The following is a 21854-nucleotide window of genomic DNA, read 5'->3' as shown; positions in this document are numbered from 1 at the left end:
TACCACCAAAATCTCAGATTTTTTTTTCATATTTCTATCAATTCCCAAAATACCCCTGGTTATTTAGAAGTATATTGTTCAATGTCCAACTATTTGGCACATTTCTAGGTATCATTTTATTATTGATTTCTAATTTGGTTCCCCTGTGGTTAGATAATAGATTCTGTCATTTCATTCCTTTGAAATTTGTTCAGCTTGTTTTTCGCCCAAACGTGGTCTGTCTAGATGAATGGTTCATGTGTACTTGAAAAGAATCTGGATTTGCTGCTGTTGGGTGGAGTGTTCTATAAACGCTAATTAGGTCAAGCTTGTTGATAGTATTGTTCAAGTCTATTATGTCCTTACTGATTTTTCTCTACTTGTTCTGTTGATCATTGAGAGAGGAAGATTGAAATCTCAAATTAAAATTGTAGATTTGTCTATTTCTCCTTTTGGTTCTCAGTTTTTGTTTCATGTAAATTGAAACGTTTTTATTTGTGCATATACATTTAGGATTCTTGTGTCTTCTTGAAGAATTGACTGTTATTATTTATGAAATATTGTTTGTCCTGAAGTCTGCTTTGTCTGATAATATATGTATATTCCAGCATGTTTATGGTTAGTGTATCTTGTTCTATTTTAATCTGTCCTTTTACTTTAACCTGTGTCTTTCTATTAAAAGTGCTTTTGTGGTATACTTGGATCCTTTTTTATAGAGATTGACAATCTCCACCTTTTATGGGACATTCAGACCATTCACATTTAATGTAATTATCATTAAGTGTACCATCTTGTTTTTCCTACTTGTCACATCTGTTCCCCACCCCCTTTTTCCGTTTAATTTGGATACATTGAGTATTTTGGGGGTATTCCATTTTCTAGCTCCACCTTTGACTTATTAGGTATGCTATCTTTTGGCAAAGTGGAGAGCTAGTGGTTACTCTAGGATTTGGAATATGCACCTTTAAATTTATTGGTCTGTCGAAATACATTACTTCACACATACAAACCTCATGATGATACATTTTCATTTCACCCTTTGTGTTCTTTGTACAATGGTTGCTATATATTGTATTTTATTTTACACATGCTATAAATCCCACAGTACATTGCTTTTATATTTGCTTAAACGGACAACCATATTTTAGAGAAAAAAATTTAATGAGAAAAAAGGGTCATTTTCCCATTTGTTTGCCATTTCTGCAGTCTTCATTCCTTTGGTGGCTTCAAGTGCCTGTATAGTATCATTTTTCTTTAGCCTAAAGAACTTCCCGTAACATTTCTTGTAGCATGTGTCAACTCCTACTCACAACATATTTTCTGCCTCTATTTTGCCTTCATTTTTGTTGGATATTTTTACTGGATATAGAATTCTAGGTTGACAGTTGTTTTTTCTTTCAACACTTTAAAGATGTCATTCAGTATCTTTTGGTTTGCACTTTCTTCTAATGAAAAGTTAACAGCCACATTTATCTTCTTTTCCTTGTGCATAGTATATTTCTTCTTATCGACTGCTTTCAAGATTTTCTCTTTATCACTAGTTTTCAACAATTTGATTATGATATGCCATGATGTGATTTTCTTTGTGTTTTTGTTATAGGCTCATTGAATCTATGGGTTTACAGTTTTCATGAAATTTGGAAATTTTACAGCTATTATTTCTTCCATTTTTTTTCCTGCTCTTGCTTCTCTTCTAATATTGTCCCACAAGTCATTGAGGTTCTCTTCATTTTCAGATTCCTTGTCTCTCTGTTTCTGTTTGGATAATTTCTCTTGCTGTATCTTCAAGTTTACTCATCTTTCTTTCTGTACCATCTAATCTTTTTAAAACCCCATTCAGTACATTTTTCACTTTAGATATTATAATTTTTAGCCTTAGAAATTCCATTCTGTTCTTCTTTACAGTTTTCTTCTCCATCCTCATTATTTTCATGTTTTCCTTTAAATTATTGAATAAATTTATAATTGTTCCTTTAACATTGTCATCTCTGTCACTTTTGGGTCTTTTTTATTGACTGGTGGTTCTGCTCTTTATGAGACACATTTTTCTGCTTCTTTGCCTATTTAGTAATTTTTTATTGAATGCTGGACATTGAGAATGTTAAGTTGTTAAACATCTGGATTTTATTGTCCTTTTTGCTAAATTTTGTTTTGACAGGCAGTTAAATTACTTGTGAAGCAGCTTCATTGTGTGAGACATTTTTATTACAATAAATCATACATAATATAACATGTTCAATTTTCCAGATTTATTTTTAAGCTTTGTTAGGATGAGTCTAGAGTAGAATTTTCTCTAGTTCTAGTTAAGCCCTACTACAGAGTTGGGACGCTTCATGGGGTCTCCCATGTATTGATTAGTATCAGTGTTGATATTATTGCTAATGACTGGTTCTGAGTGATTATTTAAGGCCTTGTACTGGTTGACTCTTTCAGCTGCATCACGAACTTTAAATATATACCAAATAATTAACTTTTCTTTTTGAAAAAAGTTAACAAGTTTTCTCTTAAAACGCCAACTGAAATCTCTACATGGTAATTTTCTGTGATTGCTCAGTTGGTGTTCCCTTACAGTGGCACTTTTACATCTCTTTTCCTTAATTACCTGTAATTGTAGACAATCTGGACAAAGAAACAGAAAATGAGTGTGAGTCCTGTATCTACGTCTTATCAGCTGTGGGATTTCCTCTGTGTAAAATGGGTGCCATAAAACCTGTTTTCCTGGGTATCTGAAAGTTCAGTGAGAATAGAGTTTATGAAAATGCTCTGTGAATTCTATAAATTAATGGCCCATGAAACAGTCTTCCAGGTTTGGGATGAAGCAGTTTAAATATCTGAGAGCATTAGTCTCCTTTTTTCTCAATGTCCTTGTCTTTGTTATTTATTTATTTTTTTTCTCTTTACCTGAGTTAAGGAAATTTTCCTGTTGAAATCTTCAATGTCACTTTGGGCTGAGCTGGACTGGGCATGCTTCTTTCAAATCTGTGTTCTCCAGTGACCCAGAAATTTTGTTTTCTGAAAGTAAACCACATTATTTTGCACCTAACATGAAGCTTACTAATGCCAAAAATTACTGCTGAAATTGAGTATTTCCATCTGTGGGGGAATTTTTTTTCACATTAGGTTCATTTGTCAAGGTTACAGCTGAAGCCATGATTAATCACTTGTAGACTGGGAAGTTAAGCTATGTAAAATTAGAAATAGTCATTCCTTTATGATAAAAATTATTATCACAGGTGATTGTCACTGTGCTGTTACAGTGAACACATCTTGGCAGTGTTAGTGAGTGTCTTCTTTATTAAAGCATGTTAAACAAAACTTCTGTTCAATAAAAGCTTCTATGGATGAGAAGCTAATTAATGAAGTAAAAATAATGAATTTTTGTTGAAGGGATTGGCTTGCTGCTGATGATTGCTTAAGTTACCTGAACTTGTTTGAAACCAAAGGATAATTTACATACTGTGTTTAGAAAATGAGCTCTCAAAAACAACAAGCCCTGCAAAAGGGGATCCTAGATTTACTGAACAGAGACTATACACATGCTAAATATCCAGGTTTTTTTTTCTTCTCTTTTAAGTGACTGATCCCAGGAAAAATGCTAAGGGCCTCCCCAGAGTCACTGGCCTAGGCTGGGCTTAGCCCCACAAGAAGTATAAAGGTGTCATGCAGGTGATCAGCAGCAGTATCTTTTCAGATGTTCAACTTGGAAACCCAGGAGTCAAACATGATCCCTTTCTCACCCCTCACATTCAATCATCCATCAAATGTATTAATTCTGCTTCTTCAATGACTGTGGAATTCCTCCACTTCCCTCTCTCCTCAGTGGTACCGTGCTGATCCAGTCAACCTCCATTTCATGATGGACTGTGTGATGATTTCCCTGCCTCCAGTCTCCCCACTTCATGTAATCTAATCTTCATTGCAGTGGAACCTTCTGGAAATTCAACCTTGGTTTCAAACTCTCCAATCACTCCCTATCATCGTTATAATGTATTAAATAGTTCCAATTCCTTAACATGGTGTTTAAGACCCTACAGAGGCAGACTCCTGATTGCTCTCTCCTACCTCATCCCACACCTCTCCCCTGTCCAACTCTGCCCTCCAGCCTTTTACTATTTATTTATTTATTTATTCATTCATTCATTCATTTAGAGACAAGGTCTTGCTTTGACACCCAGGCTGGAATACAGTGATGCTATCATGGATCACTGCAGCCTCGAACTCCTGGGCTCAAGTGATCCTCCTGCCTCGGCCCCCTGGGTAGCTAAGACTACAGGTACATGCCAACAAGCCCAGCTAATTTTTTAAAAATTTCATAGAGATAGCATCTCACTGTGTTGCCAAGGCTAATCTCAAACTCCTTGCTTCAAACAATTCTCCTGCCTCATTCTCCCAAAGTGTTGGGATTATAGGCATGAGCCACACTCAATGGTTCCAGCCTTTTAGTTCATCTTTCATCCCATGTTCTTTACTTTGATGAAGAGTACTTTCTCTCTGCTCCCACATTTACCTGCCTAGTCCCGTCCGGTTCTTAATGATCCTTCCAGTCCAGCTTAAACATGGGTTTTCCTACAAGTCTTCTCTGCCCAGCCTAGTGATGCTGTTGTCTGATACATGACAACCTCTGTACTCACACAGTCAAGCGTTTTTCTGTACTAGGAACTAAATTTTCCTTAAGAAGGCGGGGAAGAAGCACAGTCAACCGCTCAGGCTTTCCTGAGTTCAAATCTTGACCCTGGGCAAGGCATTTAACCTCTTTAAGTTTCATTTCTTTATCTTTACAATAAGCCTTAGTGGTAGTACCTAAGTCATAGTGCTTTCACAAAGACCGGAGAGATGGTCTGTGTAAAGTGCCAGCAAATGGCGTGTACTTGGCAAATGTCAGCTACAGTTATCTTATCCATTAGATCTACAGGTCTATAATCAACTGACAGCCTAGGAGAGCTGCTCTACAAATACCTGCCGGATATTGTAACCTGTAATTCATGGGAAATTTTGGAGTGTCCAAGGGCTTGGTTCTTTAATGTCTTATATTTTCCTTCATGTTCTCTCCCTAGCTTTTCTCATTCAAATGCATGCCTCAATACATTGTGTATGCTGATGGCTCCCAAATGCATACTCCAACCCAGAACCCTCCCCTGAATTCCAGACCCTCTATCTACCTAATTAGACATCTAACAGATGTATCAAACTTGACACGTGCAGACAAGCTCCTCAGGTGGTCCCTGAATCCACTCCTGTCTTCCCCACCTCAGTTCATGGTGGCACCATTTTCTCCTGGTGTCATCCTGACCTCTCCTTTCGGTGAGTCCTGTCAGTCAACATTCCACATATATCCCAAGTTCTACCCCTCCTCCCAGCTGCACTGCCACCACAGGCCCAGCCACCATCACTCTTACCTCAGTTACCACCACAGCCTCCTCCCAGGCCTGCCTGCCACTGCTCTCACCCCACCCCTCCACCCACGTCAGTCTGTACTCAAGATGGAAACCAGTAGTGAAGCTGGGCATGGTGGCTCATGCATGTAATCCCAGCACTTTGAGAGGTGGAAGTGGGAGGATCGCTGGAGTTTAGGAGTTCGAGACCAGCCTGGGCAACATAGCAAGACCTCATCTCTGCAAAAAAAATTTTAAAAATTAGCTGGGCATGGTGGCATGCCCCTGTAGTCTCAGCTACTTCGGAGGCTGAGGTAGGAGGATTGCTTGAGCCTGGGTGGTCAAGGCTGCAGTGAGCCGTGATTGTGCTGTTGTACTCCAGTCTGGGTGACAAGAGCAAGACCCTGTCTCAAAAAAAAAACAAACAGAAAAACAGTAGCCAGCTCATCCAAATATAATTGCAACCACATCACTCCTCTGACCAACAGTTAAGTGGCCTTCACCTCACTGGTAAGTCTTACTTTGATGCTTGAGGCCTCAGATGGTGTTCCTCAAACCTCATCTAGTCCAGCCACGGCAGCTCCTCTCTGTCCTTAGAACATGCCAGGGCCTTTGCAGGTCCTGGAAACCTCACACCCAGACATCTCGTTGGTGAACTCCCTCACTTATTACAGGATTTTACTCCAAAGTCACTTTCTGGAGCACTCCTCTGGCCAAGTTATCTAATATTTCAGCCCCTCCCCAACACTGCAGAGCCCCCTCCCGGCTTTATTATTTCTCCATCCAACCCAGTGTTTGCCATCTTGTTTGCTCATGGACTTTGATTGCTGCCTGTCTTTTTCACTCAAATGTCAGCTCCTGGTGTGTAGGAATTCTCCCTTTTATCTCCCCAGCTCTGAGAACAGTGCCTGGCACATAGTAGATCTCAAGAAATATTTGTTGAATGAATGAGTGACACAATGTCTACCTAAAGTTCAGCTAAGAGGAACAGACTATCTCATTCACTCCTCTAGATACTTGCACAATTTCCATAGAAATTAAGCTAGAACAGAAAGCCTAGGTCTCTATGACAATTTTTTTTTTTGAGATGGAGTCTTGCTCTGTCACCCAGGCTGGAGTGCAGTGGTGCGATCTCAGCTCACTGCAAGCTCCGCCTCCCAGGTTCACGCCATTCTCCTGCCTCAGCCTCCCGAGTAGCTGGGACTACAGGCACCCGCCACCACGCCCAGCTAACTTTTTGTATTTTTAGTGAAGACGGGGTTTCACCGTGTTAGTCAGGATGGTCTCAATCTCCTGACCTCGTGATCCGCCCGCCTTGGCCTCCCAAAGTGCTGGGATTACAGGCGTGAGCCACCGCGCCCGGCCCCTCTATGAGAATAATATTAGTGCTTGTCATCTACCAATCCTTTACTATGTACCTGGAGTGGCAGGGAGCATGTGAGTAGCACAGTGAGTCACTGAGAGGTTAGGAAATGTGCTCGAGATGACACAACTGGAACGTGACTGTACCACTCATGTGGTCCCCATAATGTTCCTTCACCTGGATCTCCTTTGCACTGAGGCTCATGGGCTGTGGTGAGGGACCATGGAGCAATGGGCCCTGGGAATCCCATCATTTATTTATTTTATTTATTTATTTTTAAAATAGAGACACCGTCTCACTGTGTTGCCCGGGCTGGTCTCAAACTCCCGGGCTCAAGCAATCCACTTGCCTCGGCCTCCCAAAGTGCTGGGATTATAGGCGTGAGCCACCATACCCAGCCAACCACATCATTTTGACTCATGTATGGATGCTGTTGAGAAGAAATTTCGTACTGCTTTTCCTATTTCCCTGCATCCAAAAATGTAGTTGGCTTTTTTACTTATGTGACACTGACAAGTTTGTTAGTAATGAATGTGACACTGAGAATTTTGTTAGTAATGAGCATTTTTTTATTTGACACTAGAAAACTTAAAGACAACAATTAGTCCCACCCCACCCCTATATATATCAGGCTTTGTGGTGTGATGTTAACACATGTTTTCTTTTGACCTTCTCGTGTATGTCTAATTTATGTTTATTTGCAGTATTGTATGACACTCATAAGCTTCTTTGATCTCTGGGAATAAGACAGGGTGTGAAAATGTTAACTGTCCTGTTTTCGTGCCTTGTATGGTTAACTCTTCCAATCATCATTTAGGAAGTAGAAGCACAGCTGGAGGAAGTGAGGAAGAAATCAGAAAAGGAGATAAAGCAGCTGGAAGAAGAGAAAGCAGCCCTCAATGTGAAGCTCCAGAATTCTCTGCTCGAGGTGAGCCCCAAACAAATGCAAGCCTTGGGGTGCTGTTTCTGGTCCCTGGGAGCTTCTGCCTAACTGAGAAGCCAAGAATTTTGGAAGACAGAAAAGGACACTCAGCCAGACAGGCAGGCTGTCTCAGGGGGCATGCATTTAGCTGTAGGTAACAGAGAGCCAGATTAGAGATGCCAGATTAGTGACTTATGCCTGTAATCCCAGCACTTTTGGAGGCTGAGGCAGGCGGATCACTTAAGGTCAGGAGTTCGAGACCAGGCTGGGCAACATGGTGAAACCCCATCTCTACTAAAAATACAAAAAATTAGCTGGGCGTGGTGGTGCATACCTGTAGTCCCAGCTACTCAGGAGGCTGAGGCAGGAGAATCACTTGAACTCGGGAAGTGGAAGTTGCAGTTAGCCAAGATCGCGCCACTGCACTCCAGCCTGGGTGACAGAGCAAGACCCTGGCTCAAAAAAAAAAAAAGTCATTTCTAGAAGTGTGTGTAGAATTTGTCTAATGGGGCACTCTCCCCAGAACAGACTGACCCAGGAGAATTGATTCCCGGATGAATGACTGTATCAAGGAGGTAGAACTTGGTTTCATTGCGTAGTGTTTCTTATCTCCTGTTTTAGGTTTTAAGGCTGGAAGAATTTATCCAACAAAATAAGACACACCCCACAAGAGCTGAGGAAAGGCCCCAGGAATTAGGCCGCCAGCACTGCAGCATTCTGGAGACCCAGGTAAGCTCCAGCTCTGTCAGATTTAATTAAAGATATTTCTTTTCTCGGTCTCAGCCTTTCAGTGTCCCCAGTGACACATGCTGATGTTAATGGGCTCTTTTATATCTCCCCTCGACACTGCCAAAATGCCCAGAAAAAAAAATCACCACAAAATCCATTCACAGAAACCAAGAAGGAAATAGAAGTCTAATTATCTGCGTGGTTTGAAAAAGAATAAGGCCTGTCAGATGAGTCTCCGCTCTCTCTCTCAGAGCAGCCTGCCTGGAGGATAAAGGGCGCACTCAACTAGAGCAGGGCCTTTGATTCTGCCCAGCATGAACCCCAATAGTAGTCATAAAAGCCCCTCTCTTGCCCCGGCTGTCTCCCTCCACAGCCATGATCTCATTTACTCTCACAACAGCCCTTGTCCGTGAACCTGCCCTTTCAGGGATGCCGCTTGAGAGTAGAAACTGGTTCCTCTTTGTCTCTCTGTCTGGCTCACGGTGGGTTGTGTTGTTCTCTAGGATCACCAGAATGAATGACCATATACTTGGTGGCTTCAGCCATGGAAATGTACTCTCTCACAGTTCTGGAGGCCAGAGGTCTGAAATCAAGGTGTTGGCTTATTTTGGAGGCTGCGAGGGAGAACCTGGTCTGTGCCGCTCCCCTCGCCTCTGGTGGTTGCTGGGCAGTCCTTTTGTTCCTTGGCCAAGTCTTCCTTGTAGACGCGTCACTCCTATCTCTGCCTCTGTCATCACACGGACTCCTTCCCCTTGTATCTGAGTCTTTGTGTCTTCACACAGCCTTCTTATAAAGACACCAGTCATTGGATTTAGGGCCCACTGTACTACAGCATGACCTCATCATAACTAATTGCATCGCAAAGATCCTATTTCCAAATAAGGTCACATTCATAGGTACCGGGGCTTAAGACTTCAGCATATCTTCTTAGGGACACAGCCTAACCCACAAGATAGGCACTCAGTGAACATTTGTTGTACCATGTCAGGAATATAAATAATCTCCGTGAAGTGGGCGCTTGAGTACCCTGGCTTGAATAACCCTCTTAATTCCTGTTTCGGCAGCAAGAGAGCCATAAAAAACCCACGGCCTTCAATTTCACTTATTTGATTGTTGCCTACAATTTTCAGGCCATTTCAAACTCCAGGAGGGAAAACACTACATGGGTGAGTCTGAATCTTACCACATCAGTCTCACCAGTCTCTTGTTTACCCATTTCTGTGTACATGAGTGTCCTCAGGAACTGTAGTTTCTCTCCCACGACCCCCACCTTCCAGGGCTCAGGCCCTGGTCCTGCCAACAGCCCCCATGGCATACTCCTCTGAGATAACCCCCACTCAACCACATATTCACCAGGGCAAAAATGAGCCAAAATCTAGTGACTGTGGATTTAAATAATTATTAATATTTGTATGTGAACTGGTCAGTCATAGAGCACTGTTCTCATCTTTGACTTCATTGGAGTTTTTTGTTTTTGAGACAGGGTCTTTCTCTGTTACCCAGGCTGCAGTCCAGTGGTGCAGTCACAGCTCACTGCAGCCTCAACCTCCTGGCCTTAAGTGATCCTCCCACCTCAGCCTCCCGAGTAGCTGGGACCTCATGTGCGTGCCACCAGGCCCGGCTAATTTTTCTATTTTTTGTAGAAACAGTGTTTCACCATGTTGGCCAGGCTAGTCTCAAACTCCTGACCTCAGGTGATCCTCCTACCTTGGCCTCCCAAAGTGCTGGGATTACAGGCATGAGCCAGCATACTCAGCTTCATTGGAATTTTCCAACAACCCTGTAAGGCACTCATGTTATAGAAGAGAAAACTGAAGGTGAGGGCAGGTGACCTGCCCACAGTCACAGGCAGGTAAATAGCCAAGACAGGATGGAATCACTGGTTCTGATCCCCTCCTCTCTCCGTAAGAGCAGCACATGCCCAGGATGCCTTCCAGATAAAACAGGCCCAAGCTGTCATTGGGTTAAGGGGAGCAGCCAGGACTCCCTGGGTTTCCTCCTTCCTCCTCTGACACCCAGATTAAGGGAGAATCCTTGAGCAGCCCTGTTGCCCCCATGTAAGCCTGGAGGAGAAGCCTAAAGGAGCAGAGGCACCCTCATCCACAGGGCTTGCCCTTTCCTGATCTGAGGCTGTCCCTCTCCTTTCGGAAGATTTCTGCCTGAGGGATGTGCAGACATTTTCATTCTCCCTCAGTTTCTCAAGAATCAGTCTCATGAGCTAGCATTCCAGAGAACTTTTGGCCCCAGGGACAGCTGCACCTTTCACCAGCACCCTGTGGGGTTTCCCAGAAAGGTTGTCCTGAGATAGTCAAATATTTCTTAGCTCCTCAAAGTGACCGTGGCAGGGAGACGGACTGGAGTTGGCTGGTATCCTTCTTGATGAGATTAAATCTGAAATAAGGTGGTAAGCTGGAGACTGAATAAAAAAATGCAGTTCAGGAAGATTGTAGAGCAGGCTGTGTTTTAGGGAAATAAACACATAGAAATTCTAAGTATGTTCCAGGGCTGATGACCCGAGTCTACCAGTCATGGTCACGATGTCCATGAGTCGGTGCTATCACCACAGCTCAACTTCAGCACTTGACTTTGGGGTTGGATAATTCTTTGTTTTGGCAGGGTGTGTGGAGCTGTGCTGTGTGCTGCAGGATGTATAGCAGCATCCTTGGCCTTTACCCACGAGATGCCAGTACTACCTTTCCAACCAAAAATGTCTCCTGGGGGCAAAATTATCCCCAGTTGAGAACCACCTCTGTAGCTAAAAAAGCAAGTCCTGAAGAAGTCCAGAATATAAGTGTCTGTTGGGAACCATGGGTTGGTCCACCAGGAAACTCCTCAGTCTTTATTTTGTTTAATTTTTTTTTTTTTTTTTTTTTTTTTTGAGACAGAGTCTCACTTTGACACCCAGTGTCACCGAGGCTGGAGTGCAATGGCGTGATCTCGGCTCACTGCAACCTCTGCCTCCCGGATTCAAGCGATTCTTCTGCCTCAGCCTCCTGAGTAGCTGGGACTATAGGCGCACACCACCACGCCCGGCTAATTTTTGTATTTTTAGTAGAGATGAGGTTTCACCATATTGGTCAGGCTAGTCTCGAACTCCTGACCTCATGATCCGCCCGCCTCGGCCTCCCAAAGTGCTGGGATTACAGGCGTGAGCCAACCCGCCCAGCCCTCCTCAGCCTTCTTAATCTAGAATGTTGTCTTTCAATGAGCTCGGTTTCTTTTTTTTTTTTTTTTTTAAGTTCCAGGGTACATGTGCAGGACGAACAGGTTTATTACAAAGGTAAACATGTGCCATGGTGGTTTGCTGTACCTATCAACCCATCACCTAGGTCTTAAGCCCAGCATGCATTACCTCTTTTCCCTAATGCTCTCCTCAACCCACCACCCTCCCTCAACAGGCCCCAGTGAGTGTTTTTCCCCCTCCCTGTATCCATGTGTTCTCATTGTTCAGCTCCCACTTATAAGTGAGAACACACGGTGTTTGGTTTTCTGTTACTGTGTTAGTTTGCTGAGGATAATGGCTTCCAGCTTCATCCATGTCCCTGCAAAGGACATATCTCATTCCTTTTTATGGCTGCATAGTATTCCATGGTGGTGTATATGTACCACATTTTCTTTATTCAGTCTATCATTGATGGGCATTTGGGTTGATTTCATGTCTTTGCTGTTGTGAATAGTGAATGAGTTCGGTTTCTAGAGGGAAGTGCAGATGCCTCCTCTATAGAACTGCAGCAAGAACCTCGACAAATATCAGTTTCATTTGATTCAACTCAATATGCACGTTATTCATTCATTCTGCAGTCATGTGTGCAATACCTGGCATGTGCCAGCCTCTGAGCTGGATGCTAGAGGGAGAAGTGTGCATAAACAAATTGCTGGAAAACAATGTGGACATTTAGTAACAGCTTAAATATCTGGTGCTGTTTTCTATTAGACATTTTGCAGATATTGTTCTTTCAGATTAAAACCTCTTTTCAAATAAGCAATCCACATATATGGTACAGAACTCAAATGGTATATAAAGGTATACATAGGAAAGCATCTTCCTCCTTCCTGCTGAGTTCCCTATCCCAGGGAAAACTACTTGTTGTGTTTTATTTTCTCTCTTCTTATGTATCCTTTCAGAGGGATAGTGTATATACAGGCATAATTATGGATTTTTTTCTATAAATGATAGGATACTCTCATGAATTATTATTATTATTATTATTCTTGAGACTGGGTCTTGTTCTGCTACCCAGGGTGGAGTGCAGTCCTGGCTCACTGCAATCCTCAATTTCCTGGGCTCAAGCAATCCTCCTGCCTAGCCTCCTGAGTGGCTGGGACTACAGGTGCCCACAACCACGCCCAGCTAATTTTTGTATTTTTCGTAGAGACAAGCCTTCATCATGCTGTCCAGGCTAGTCTCAAACTCCTGGGCTCAAACCATCCACCCACCTCCACCTCCCAAAGTGCTGGGATTACAGACATGAACCACTGCGTCTGGCCAATTCTGCTTTTCTTAATTTAAATTTTATAGCTTAGAGATTGTAATATATCAGCATACTTCCCTTTTAGCTTCATTTTTTAAAAAACAAACCAACCACCTAGTTCTCCCTTGTACAGAAAAACCATATTATGTTTAACCATTCCCTAATGATTGACATTTAGATTGTTTTAATATTTCTCTATTATAGATAATACTTCAATGGATAGCACCATAGAGGGATATAATATAGTATAGTAGTTAAGCAAGCTCACCCCTGAACCAGACACCTGGGTTCTTACTGGATAGATAATCTTGGACAAATAATTTAATGTCTCCTTGCTTCACCTTTCTTGTTTATACACCAAGGATGATGATAGTATCTACTCCAGAGGGTCTTTGTGAGGTCTAAATGAATTCCTATCTGTATGGTGTTGGAAACAGCACCTAGTGTGTGCAAATGCTCCCTAGGTACTAACTCTTGCTCCCGTGGAATTTGCTGGGTTCAGTGGTGTGTATGTGTCTAACTTCAATAGATACCACTACCTGCCACCCACTGAGGTTGTTCTGCTCTGTGCCCCCACCAGCAACATGTGTGCCTTGCTAACACAGCAAGTTACAAAACTTTCTGAACTTTGCCAATTAGAAAAAAAATGTAATGTAGTTCAAATAGTTTTGCCAAGCCAGCTGTGTGCCAGCCTGGTGAGCCGAAGCTCTGCCTAGGTCTAGATGAGGTGTGAGCAGCATACTTCAGTACTGCCATACGTGCAACCACACAGAATGGTACAAGCGGCAGAGGTAAAGCCAGGGAGGCCTGGGCAGGGGCTTGAACAATCTGATGGCAGATCTGCTGGTGGAAATAGGGGCGTCAGAACAGGATATTAAATGACAACTTCCCCATGTTCCTGCTGGATTGGGGCTATAAAATTTAAGTTTGTTCAAGACTCAGGGGTTTTAGTTTAGGCCAGTAGCTGTTCTGCCAAAGCATTTCAGTGAGTCAAGAGAAATAAAAACAGTCCAGGCGCGGTGGCTCACGCTTATGATCCCAGCACTTCGAGAGACAGAGGCGGGTGGATCACTTGAGGCCAGGAGTTCAAGACCAGCCTGAGCAACATGGCAAAACCTCATCTCTACTAAAAATACAAAAATTAGCTGGGCATGGTGGCACATGCCTGTAGTCCCAGCTATGTGGGAGACTGAGGCACAAGAACCGCTAGGACCTGGGAGGTGGAGGTTGCAGGGAGCCAAGATTGTGCCGCTGTACTCCAGCCTGGGGAACAGAGTGAGACTGTCTCAAAAATAAATAAATAAATAAATAAATAAACAAACAATAAAAAGAAATCTAAAAAAGAGAGAGAGAGATAAAAATAATAATGTCAACTGAGAGCAGGCTTTCCACTCCATTCCCAGAACATGCGGGGAGGGGGCTGCCAAACGTGGGTGTGACTCTGTCCCCACTAAACTTAGCTGGGACCTCACCAAGCCTTTAATCCTGGTCTCTCCCTGCCAGTCTCCTTGATTCTCGTAGATTCAAAGTTTTACTAATTGGTTTCCAGAAAGCCATTTTAGTCATAATCATTCTGAGGGAAAATTTTTTTCCAGAAGATTCCTTTGGTGCCTGGGCCACACTGAACGGGTGGTGGAGAATGGTGGAAGTTTTCATACATACCCCTGCCCACACCCTCTCCAGAAGGAAAAGGGAGTCATTTGTGGTAACTGCCACTTAAGTCATCTCGTCTCTATAAATATGTCTGAGTACCGTCACTATACAAGCCATAGGGCTGCATGTCCAGGAGAATGAGGCCCAATCTTGATCCTTGGAGGGCTCATATTTCAAATGGGAGAAATAACTATTTCCTTAAATATTAACCTGTTGCCATGACTGCTATGATGATGGCAAGAAGATATATTAATGGCAAGCCCATATGGGAGAGGAAGCTTTCTGTTCAGGGGAGTCCAGGAAACTGTTCCAAAAGAATGACGTCTGCGGACATCTGCTTGACACTGAAATCTGAACATGACTTCACCAGGAAATGGGATGCCGTGGGGAAGCAGCCCAAGGCAAGCTCCCTGAGGTGTTTGGGAAGGATCCAGGGACACTCCAAAGCTCTCCAGGCCTGAAAGTGTCCCCTGCTCCTTGGAGGCCCTGAATGGTTTGCTGGGCAACAGTCACCCCACGCCATATTTTGGAGGACCATAGGAATTCGAGGCATCACCTGTCCTGGCCATTGGCAGGCAGATAACCACTAGGCTCTTAAACAACTGTGACATCCTGAGTGTCCCTCAGGCCAATTGGGAGCCAGCACCCTTAGTTGGTGTGAATTGAGGGGTCTGGTTCCACCTGACATGGAACAAGGCAGGCTGCCCTTCACTCCATGGAGAGGTTCTGGGCATTGGCTGAGATTCAGTAGAGCCTGGGAAGACAGTGTAGGGCAGGGCCACCTGCCTAAGGCTTAGGACATGGGTTCCACCGAGCTCTACCCAAGACCTGCTTAGGAGCCTCAGACAGGTCAGAAACCATCCCTGAGATCAGTTTCTTCATTGCTCATAATGGCAAACCCATAGGACTTCACACAGTCCACAAACACCCTATGAGACTCTTATAGAGAAACCAAGGCCAAAGGGTGGCAGCAGGGCCTGTGCTGTAAGCTGCAATGCTGCACTACTTCTTGTTAGTAAAACAGCGGCAATAATCCCTGCACTTCATACCCCCAGAGACTTGCGGTAATGAACAGGAGAAAGCATATGAAGGCACTTTTCAGAACCGTTAAAGATTCTGTCAATGTAAGTTGACTTTATAGTATCTATTACAGTCCCCTGTAATCATTTCAGCAAAACTCCATTACATTCGGTGTTCTATTTTAAGATGTACATAATGCTACCTTTGAAAGATTGTCAAATGAACTTGAGAATGACTTTGAATATTCCCTTCTGGGAGATTTCCTGGGCGTGGGTGTTTCTTTAAAATAGAAATAATCCAGAAAAGGTTAAATAACTGGAAGACGAAAGATGAGGACCTAAATGTGAACACAGATTAAAATAACCAGCCATTTGCCTGGGAGGAAGTGGGAGGAAGCATTTGCAGTAGATGGTTTGGAGGAGAAGCAGATCTATTTATTTTTCTGTGCACACTATTCATACCTAGGACACTTTAGCACTGAGAGAGCACTGGACTGAACCTGAGAAAAACACCTGATGGGAAAAACCCAAGAGTAGGAATTGGGTTGAACAACTCAGGATACACCAGGAGTGGCTCAGGGATATTCTCAGAAGCCATGTTCTGAGTCTGTTTTATTTAGAGTTCAGAGAAGTGGACAATTTTTTTGTTTTGTTTTGTTTATTTCAGTAGGGTTTTGGGGAAGAGGTGGTGTCTGGTTACATGAAATAAGTTCTTTTTTCTGTTATATCATTATTATCATTGAATGCATGTGCAAATCTAGGCTTTTAAGGTTTTCACAAGAGAGAACTATTATATATTTAGTGCAACCAGGTACAAGACAGGCTCAAAAACAAACAAAACTGAAAAAGATCTGTGAAAAAGCTTTCAAAATAACAAAACTTAAATATAATTTTTAATGACGTCAAAAACTAATTTATCATGTGTAACATGTTTTGAAATATCTATACATTGTGGAATGGCTCAATATAGCTAATTAACATATGTGTTACCTTATATGCTTGAATAAGTTCTTTAGTGCTGATTTCTGAGATGTTGGTGCACCCATCACCTGTGCAGCATACAGTGTACCCAATATGCAGTCTTTTATCCCTCACCCCTTCTCACCCTTTGCCCCTAGTCCCCAAAGTCCATTGTATCATTCTTATGCTTTTGCATCCTCATAGCTTAGCCCCCACTTATGAGTGGGAACATACCGTGTTTGGTTTTCCATTCCTGAGTTACTTCACTTAGAATAATGGTCTCCAATTCCATCCAGGTTGCTGCAAATGCCGTTATTTTCTTCCTTTTTATGGCTGAGTAGTATTCCATGGTATGTATATACCACAATTTTTTTTTATCCACTCATTGACTGATGGGCATGTGGGCTGGTTCCATATTTTTGCAGTTGCAAATTTTGTTGCTATAAACATGCATGTGCAAGTATATTTTTTGTATAATGACTTATTTTCCTCAGGGTAGATACCCAGTAATGGGATTGCTGGTAGTTCAACCACTATAGAAAACAATATGGAGATTCCTTAAAGAACTTTACATACTGTTTTTCATAGTGGTTGTACTGGTTTACATTTTCACCAGCAGTGTAAAAATGTTCTCTTTTCATGACATCCATGTCAACATGTATTTTTTTTTTATTTTTTGACTAAGGCCATTCTTGCAGAGTAAGGTGGTATCACAGTGTGGTTTTGATTTGGATTTCCCTGATCATTAGTGATGTTGAGCATTTTTTCACATGTTTGTTAACCATTTGCATATCTTCTTTTGAGGATTGTCTATCCATGTCCTTAGCCCACTTTTTGATGGGATTGTTTTATCTTGCTGATCTGAGTTCTTTATAGATTCTGGATATTAGTCCTTTGTCAGATGTATAGATTGCAAATATTTTCTCCCACTCTGTAGGTTGTCTGTTTACTCTGCTGATTGTTTCTTTTTCTGTGCAGAGCTTTTTAGTTTAATTAAGTCCAATCTATCTATCTTTGTTTTTGTTGCATTTGCTTTTGTTTTCTTGGTCATGAACTCTTTGCCTAAGCCAATGTCTAGAGGAGTTTTCCCAATGTTATCTTCTAGAATTTTTATGGTTTTGGGTCTTAGATTTAAGTCTTTGAACCATCTTGAGTTGATTTTTGTATAAGGTGAGAGATTAGGATCCAGTTTCATTCTTCTACATGTGGCTTGCCAATTATCCCAGCACCACTTGTTGAATAGGGTGTCCTTTCCCCACTTTATGTTTTTTGGTTTTTTGTTTCTTTGTTTTTTTGTTTTTTGCTTTGTCAAAGATCAGTTGGCTGTATTTGGCTTTAATTCTGGATTTTCTAGTGTGTTCCATTGGCCTATGTGTCTGTTTTTATACCAGTACCATGCTGTTTTAGTGACTATGGCCTTATAGTATAGTTTGAAGTCAGGTAATGTGATGCCTCCAGATTCATTCTTTTTGCTTAGCCTTGCTTTGGCTGCGTGGGTTCCTTTTTTTACCATATGAATTTTAGGTTTGTTTTTTCCTAGTTCTGGGAAGAATGATGGCAATATTTTGATGGGAATTGCGTTGAATTTGCAGATTGCTTTTGGCAGTATGATCATTTTCACAATATTGATTCTACCCATTCCTGAGTATGGGATGTGTTTCCATTTGTTTGTGTCGCCTATGATTTTTTTCAGCAGCGTTTTGTAGTTTTCCTTGTAGTGGTCTTTCACCTCCTTGGTTAGGTATATTCCTAAGGTTTTTTTTGTTTGGTTGTTTTGCAGCTATTGTAAAAGGGGTTGAGTTCTTGATTTGATTCTCAGCTTGGTCGATGTTGGTGTATAGCAGAGCTACTGATTTGTATACATTAATTTTGTATCCTGAAACTTTGCTGAATTCATATATCAGTTCTAGGAGCTTTTTGGAGGAGGCTTTAGGGTTTTCTAGGTATACGATCATATCATCAGCAAACAGTGATAGTTTGACTTCCTCTTTACTGATTTGGATGCCCTTTATTTCTTTCTCTTGTCTGATTGCTCTGGCTAGGACTTCCAATACTATGTTGAATAGAAGTGGTGAGAGTGGGCAACCTTGTTTTATTCCAGTTCTTAGGGGGAATGCTTTCCACTTTTCCCCATTCAGTAGAATGTGGGCTGAAAGTTTGCCATAGATGGCTTTTATTACATTAAGTTATGTTCCTTCTATACTGATTTTGCTGAGGGTTTTAACCATAAAGGGATGCTGGATTTTGTCAGATGCTTTTTCTGCATCTATTGAGATGATCATGTGATTTTTTTTGTTTTAATTCTGTTTATGTGGTATATCACATTTATTGACTTGCATATGTTAAACCATCCCTGCATCCCTGGTATGAAACCCACTTGATCATGGTGGATTATTTTTTTGATATGCTGTTGGATTTCGTTAGCTAGTATTTCGTTAAGGATTTTTGCATCTATGTTCATCAGGGATATTGGTTTGTAGTTTCCTTTTTTTGTTATGTCCTTTCCTGATTTTGGTATTAGGGTGATATTGGCTTCATAGAATGATTTAGGGAGGGTTCCCTCTTTCTCTATCTCATAGAACAGTGTCAATAGGATTAATATGATTCTTCTTTGAATGTCTGATAGAATTCAGCTGTGAATCCATCTGGTCCTTGACTTTTTTTGGCAATTTTTTTACCATTTCAGTCTGGCCGCTTGTTATTGGCCTGTTCAGAGTTTCTATTTCTTCCTGATTTAATCTAGAAGAGTTGTATATTTCCAGGAATTTATCCGTCTCCTCTAGGTTTTCTAGTTTATGCATGTAAAGCTGTTCATAATAGCAATTGAAACAAGTATTGCTGGGCTTGAAAGAGCTCATTCAGGCTGGGTGCAGTGGCTTACGCCTGTAATCCTAACACTTTGGGACGTCAATGTGGGCAGATCACTTGAGGTCAGGAGTTTGAGACTAGCCTGGGCAACATGGCAAAACCCCATCTCTACAAAAAATACAAAAATTAGAAGGGCGTGGTGGTATGTACCTGTAGTCCCAGCTACTTAGGAGGCTGAGGTGGGAAGATAGCTTGAACCCAGGAGGCAGAGATTGTCCCACTGTACTCCAGCCTGGGCAACAGAGCCACAGACCTTTTCTTAAAAAAAAGCACTCATTCAGTCATCTATTTATTGATCTCCACGTCAAGTTCAATTGTGAAATACAGTTGTGTGTCACTTAATGACGATGATACATTCTGAGAAATGGGTTGTTAGGCGATTTTGTCATTGTGAGAACATTATAGAGTGTACTTACACAAACCTAGATTGTGTAGCCCACTACACACCTTGGCTATATGCTGCAGCTTTTTGCTGTTAGGCTACAAGCCTGTACAGCATATTATTGTACAAAATATGTGGGCAGTTGTAACACAAGGGTAAATATTTATGTATCCTAAAGTAGCTAAACATAGAAAAGATAATGTTTAACACTACATCTTTACAGTGGCTATGTCATCATTAAGCAATAGGAATTTTTCAGCTCCATTATGAAGGCATACCTTGGAGATATTGCAAATTCAGTTCCAGACCACCACAATAAAGTAAATATTGAATAAAGCAAGTTGCACAAATTTATTGGTTTCCCAATACATGTAAAAGTTATGTTTACACTATGCTACAGTCTATTAAGTGTGTAATAGCATTATTTATAAAAATATGTGTACCTTAATCAAAAAATACACTTCGTGTCTCTGTGTCACATTTTGGTAATTCTCATAATATTTCAAAATTTATTATTCTTATTATATCTGATAAGGTGATCTGTGATCAGTGATCTTTCATGTTGCTATTGTAATTGTTTTGGGGCACCACAAACCATGCCCACAAAAGATGGTGAACTTAATAAATGTTGTATATGTTCTGGTTGTGTTCCAGAACTAGCTGTTCCCCTCTTTCCCTCTCTATCCTTGGACCTCCCTATTCGCTGAAACACAACAATATTGCAGTTAGGCCAATTAACAATACTAGAATGGCCTCTAAGTGTTCATGTGAAAGGAAGAGTTGCATATCTCATGTTAAATCAAAAACTAGAAATGATTCAGCATAGCGAGGAGGCATGTCAAAAACTTTGAGACAGGCCTAAGCTAGGCATCTTGTGCTGAACAGTTAGCCAAGTTGTGAATGCAAAGGAAAAGTTATTGAAAGAAATGAATAGTGCTACTCCAGTGACACATGAGTAATAAGAAAGCAAAATAACCCTACTGCTGATATGGGGAAAGTTTTAGTTGTCTAGATAGAAGATCAAACCAGCCACAACGTTCCCTTAACCTAAAGCCTAATCCAGAGCAAGGCCCTAATTCTCTTCAATTCTATGAAGCCAGAGAGTCGAGGAAGCTGCAGAAGAAAAGTTGGAAGCTAGCAGAGGTTGTTTCATGAGGTTTAAGGAAACAAGCCATCTCTATAACATAACAAGCAGCAAGCGCTGATGGAGAAACTGCAGCAAGTTATCCAGAAGATCTAGCTAAGATCATTGATGAAAACGGCTAACTTAAACAACAGGTTTTCAATGTAGACAAAACAGCCTTATATTAGAAGATGCCATCTAGGACTTTCGTAGCTAGAGAGGAAAAGTCAATGCCTGGCTCCAAAGCTTCAAAGGACAGGTTGACTCTCTTGTTAGGAGATAATAAAGCTAGTGACTTTAAGTTAAAGCCAATGACCATTTATCATTTCAAAATTTCTAGAGGCCTTAAGAATTGTGTGAAGTCTACTCTACTTGTGCTTTATAAGTAGAGCAATAAAGCCTGTATGATAGCACATCTGTTTTTTCAAGCCCAGTGTTGAGACTTACTGCTCAGAAAAAAAAGATTCCTTTAAAAATATTATTGCTCACTGACCACCTGGTCACCCAAGAGCACTGATGAAGAGGTACAAGGAGAGTAATGTTGTTTTCATGCCTGCTGACACAATACTCATTCTGTAGCTCATAGATCAAGGAATAATTTCTCCTTTGAAGTCTTATTATTTAGGAAGTAGATTTCTTAGCACAATAGGACAGGGTGAAAAAAAAAGAAATAAGTTTCATTTCATAAGGTTATAGCTGCCATAGATAGTGGTTCTCCTGATGGATCTGGGCAAAGCCCATTGAAAACCTTCTGGAAAGCATTCACCATTCTAGAAACCATTAAGAATATTCATGATTCATGATTTATGGGAGGAGATAAAAAACAACAATAAGAGTTTGAAAGAAATTGATTCCAACCCTCATGGATGACTTGGAGGGGTTCAAGATTTCAGATGAGGAAGTAACTACATAGAGACAGAGAACTAAGAGTGAAATGTAAAGCCTGATGATGTGACTGAATTGCTGCAATCTCATGATAGAACTTCAATGGATGAGGAGTTGCTTCTTAGAA

General features: G+C 41.5%; 1 protein-coding gene across 3 annotated transcripts in view; it reads left to right on the top strand.

Moving 5' to 3' along the window:
• FAM184B (family with sequence similarity 184 member B) overlaps positions 1-21854 on the top strand; it is a 151003-nt gene that overhangs the window by 81053 nt on the left and 48096 nt on the right. For all 3 annotated transcript variants that reach the window (XM_054485848.2, XM_054485847.2, XM_063663551.1), the window contains exons 6-7: positions 7532-7642; positions 8258-8365. In XM_054485848.2, the coding sequence (XP_054341823.1) occupies positions 7532-7642; positions 8258-8365 (219 nt within the window). The remainder of the gene's footprint in view (positions 1-7531; positions 7643-8257; positions 8366-21854) is intronic.

Source organism: Pongo pygmaeus, chromosome 3 (genome assembly GCF_028885625.2).
Source record: "Pongo pygmaeus isolate AG05252 chromosome 3, NHGRI_mPonPyg2-v2.0_pri, whole genome shotgun sequence".
NCBI lineage: Eukaryota > Metazoa > Chordata > Mammalia > Primates > Hominidae > Pongo > Pongo pygmaeus.
The sequence above is the reverse complement of the archived record's forward strand: the minus strand, read 5'-3'. Positions and strand labels throughout refer to the sequence as shown.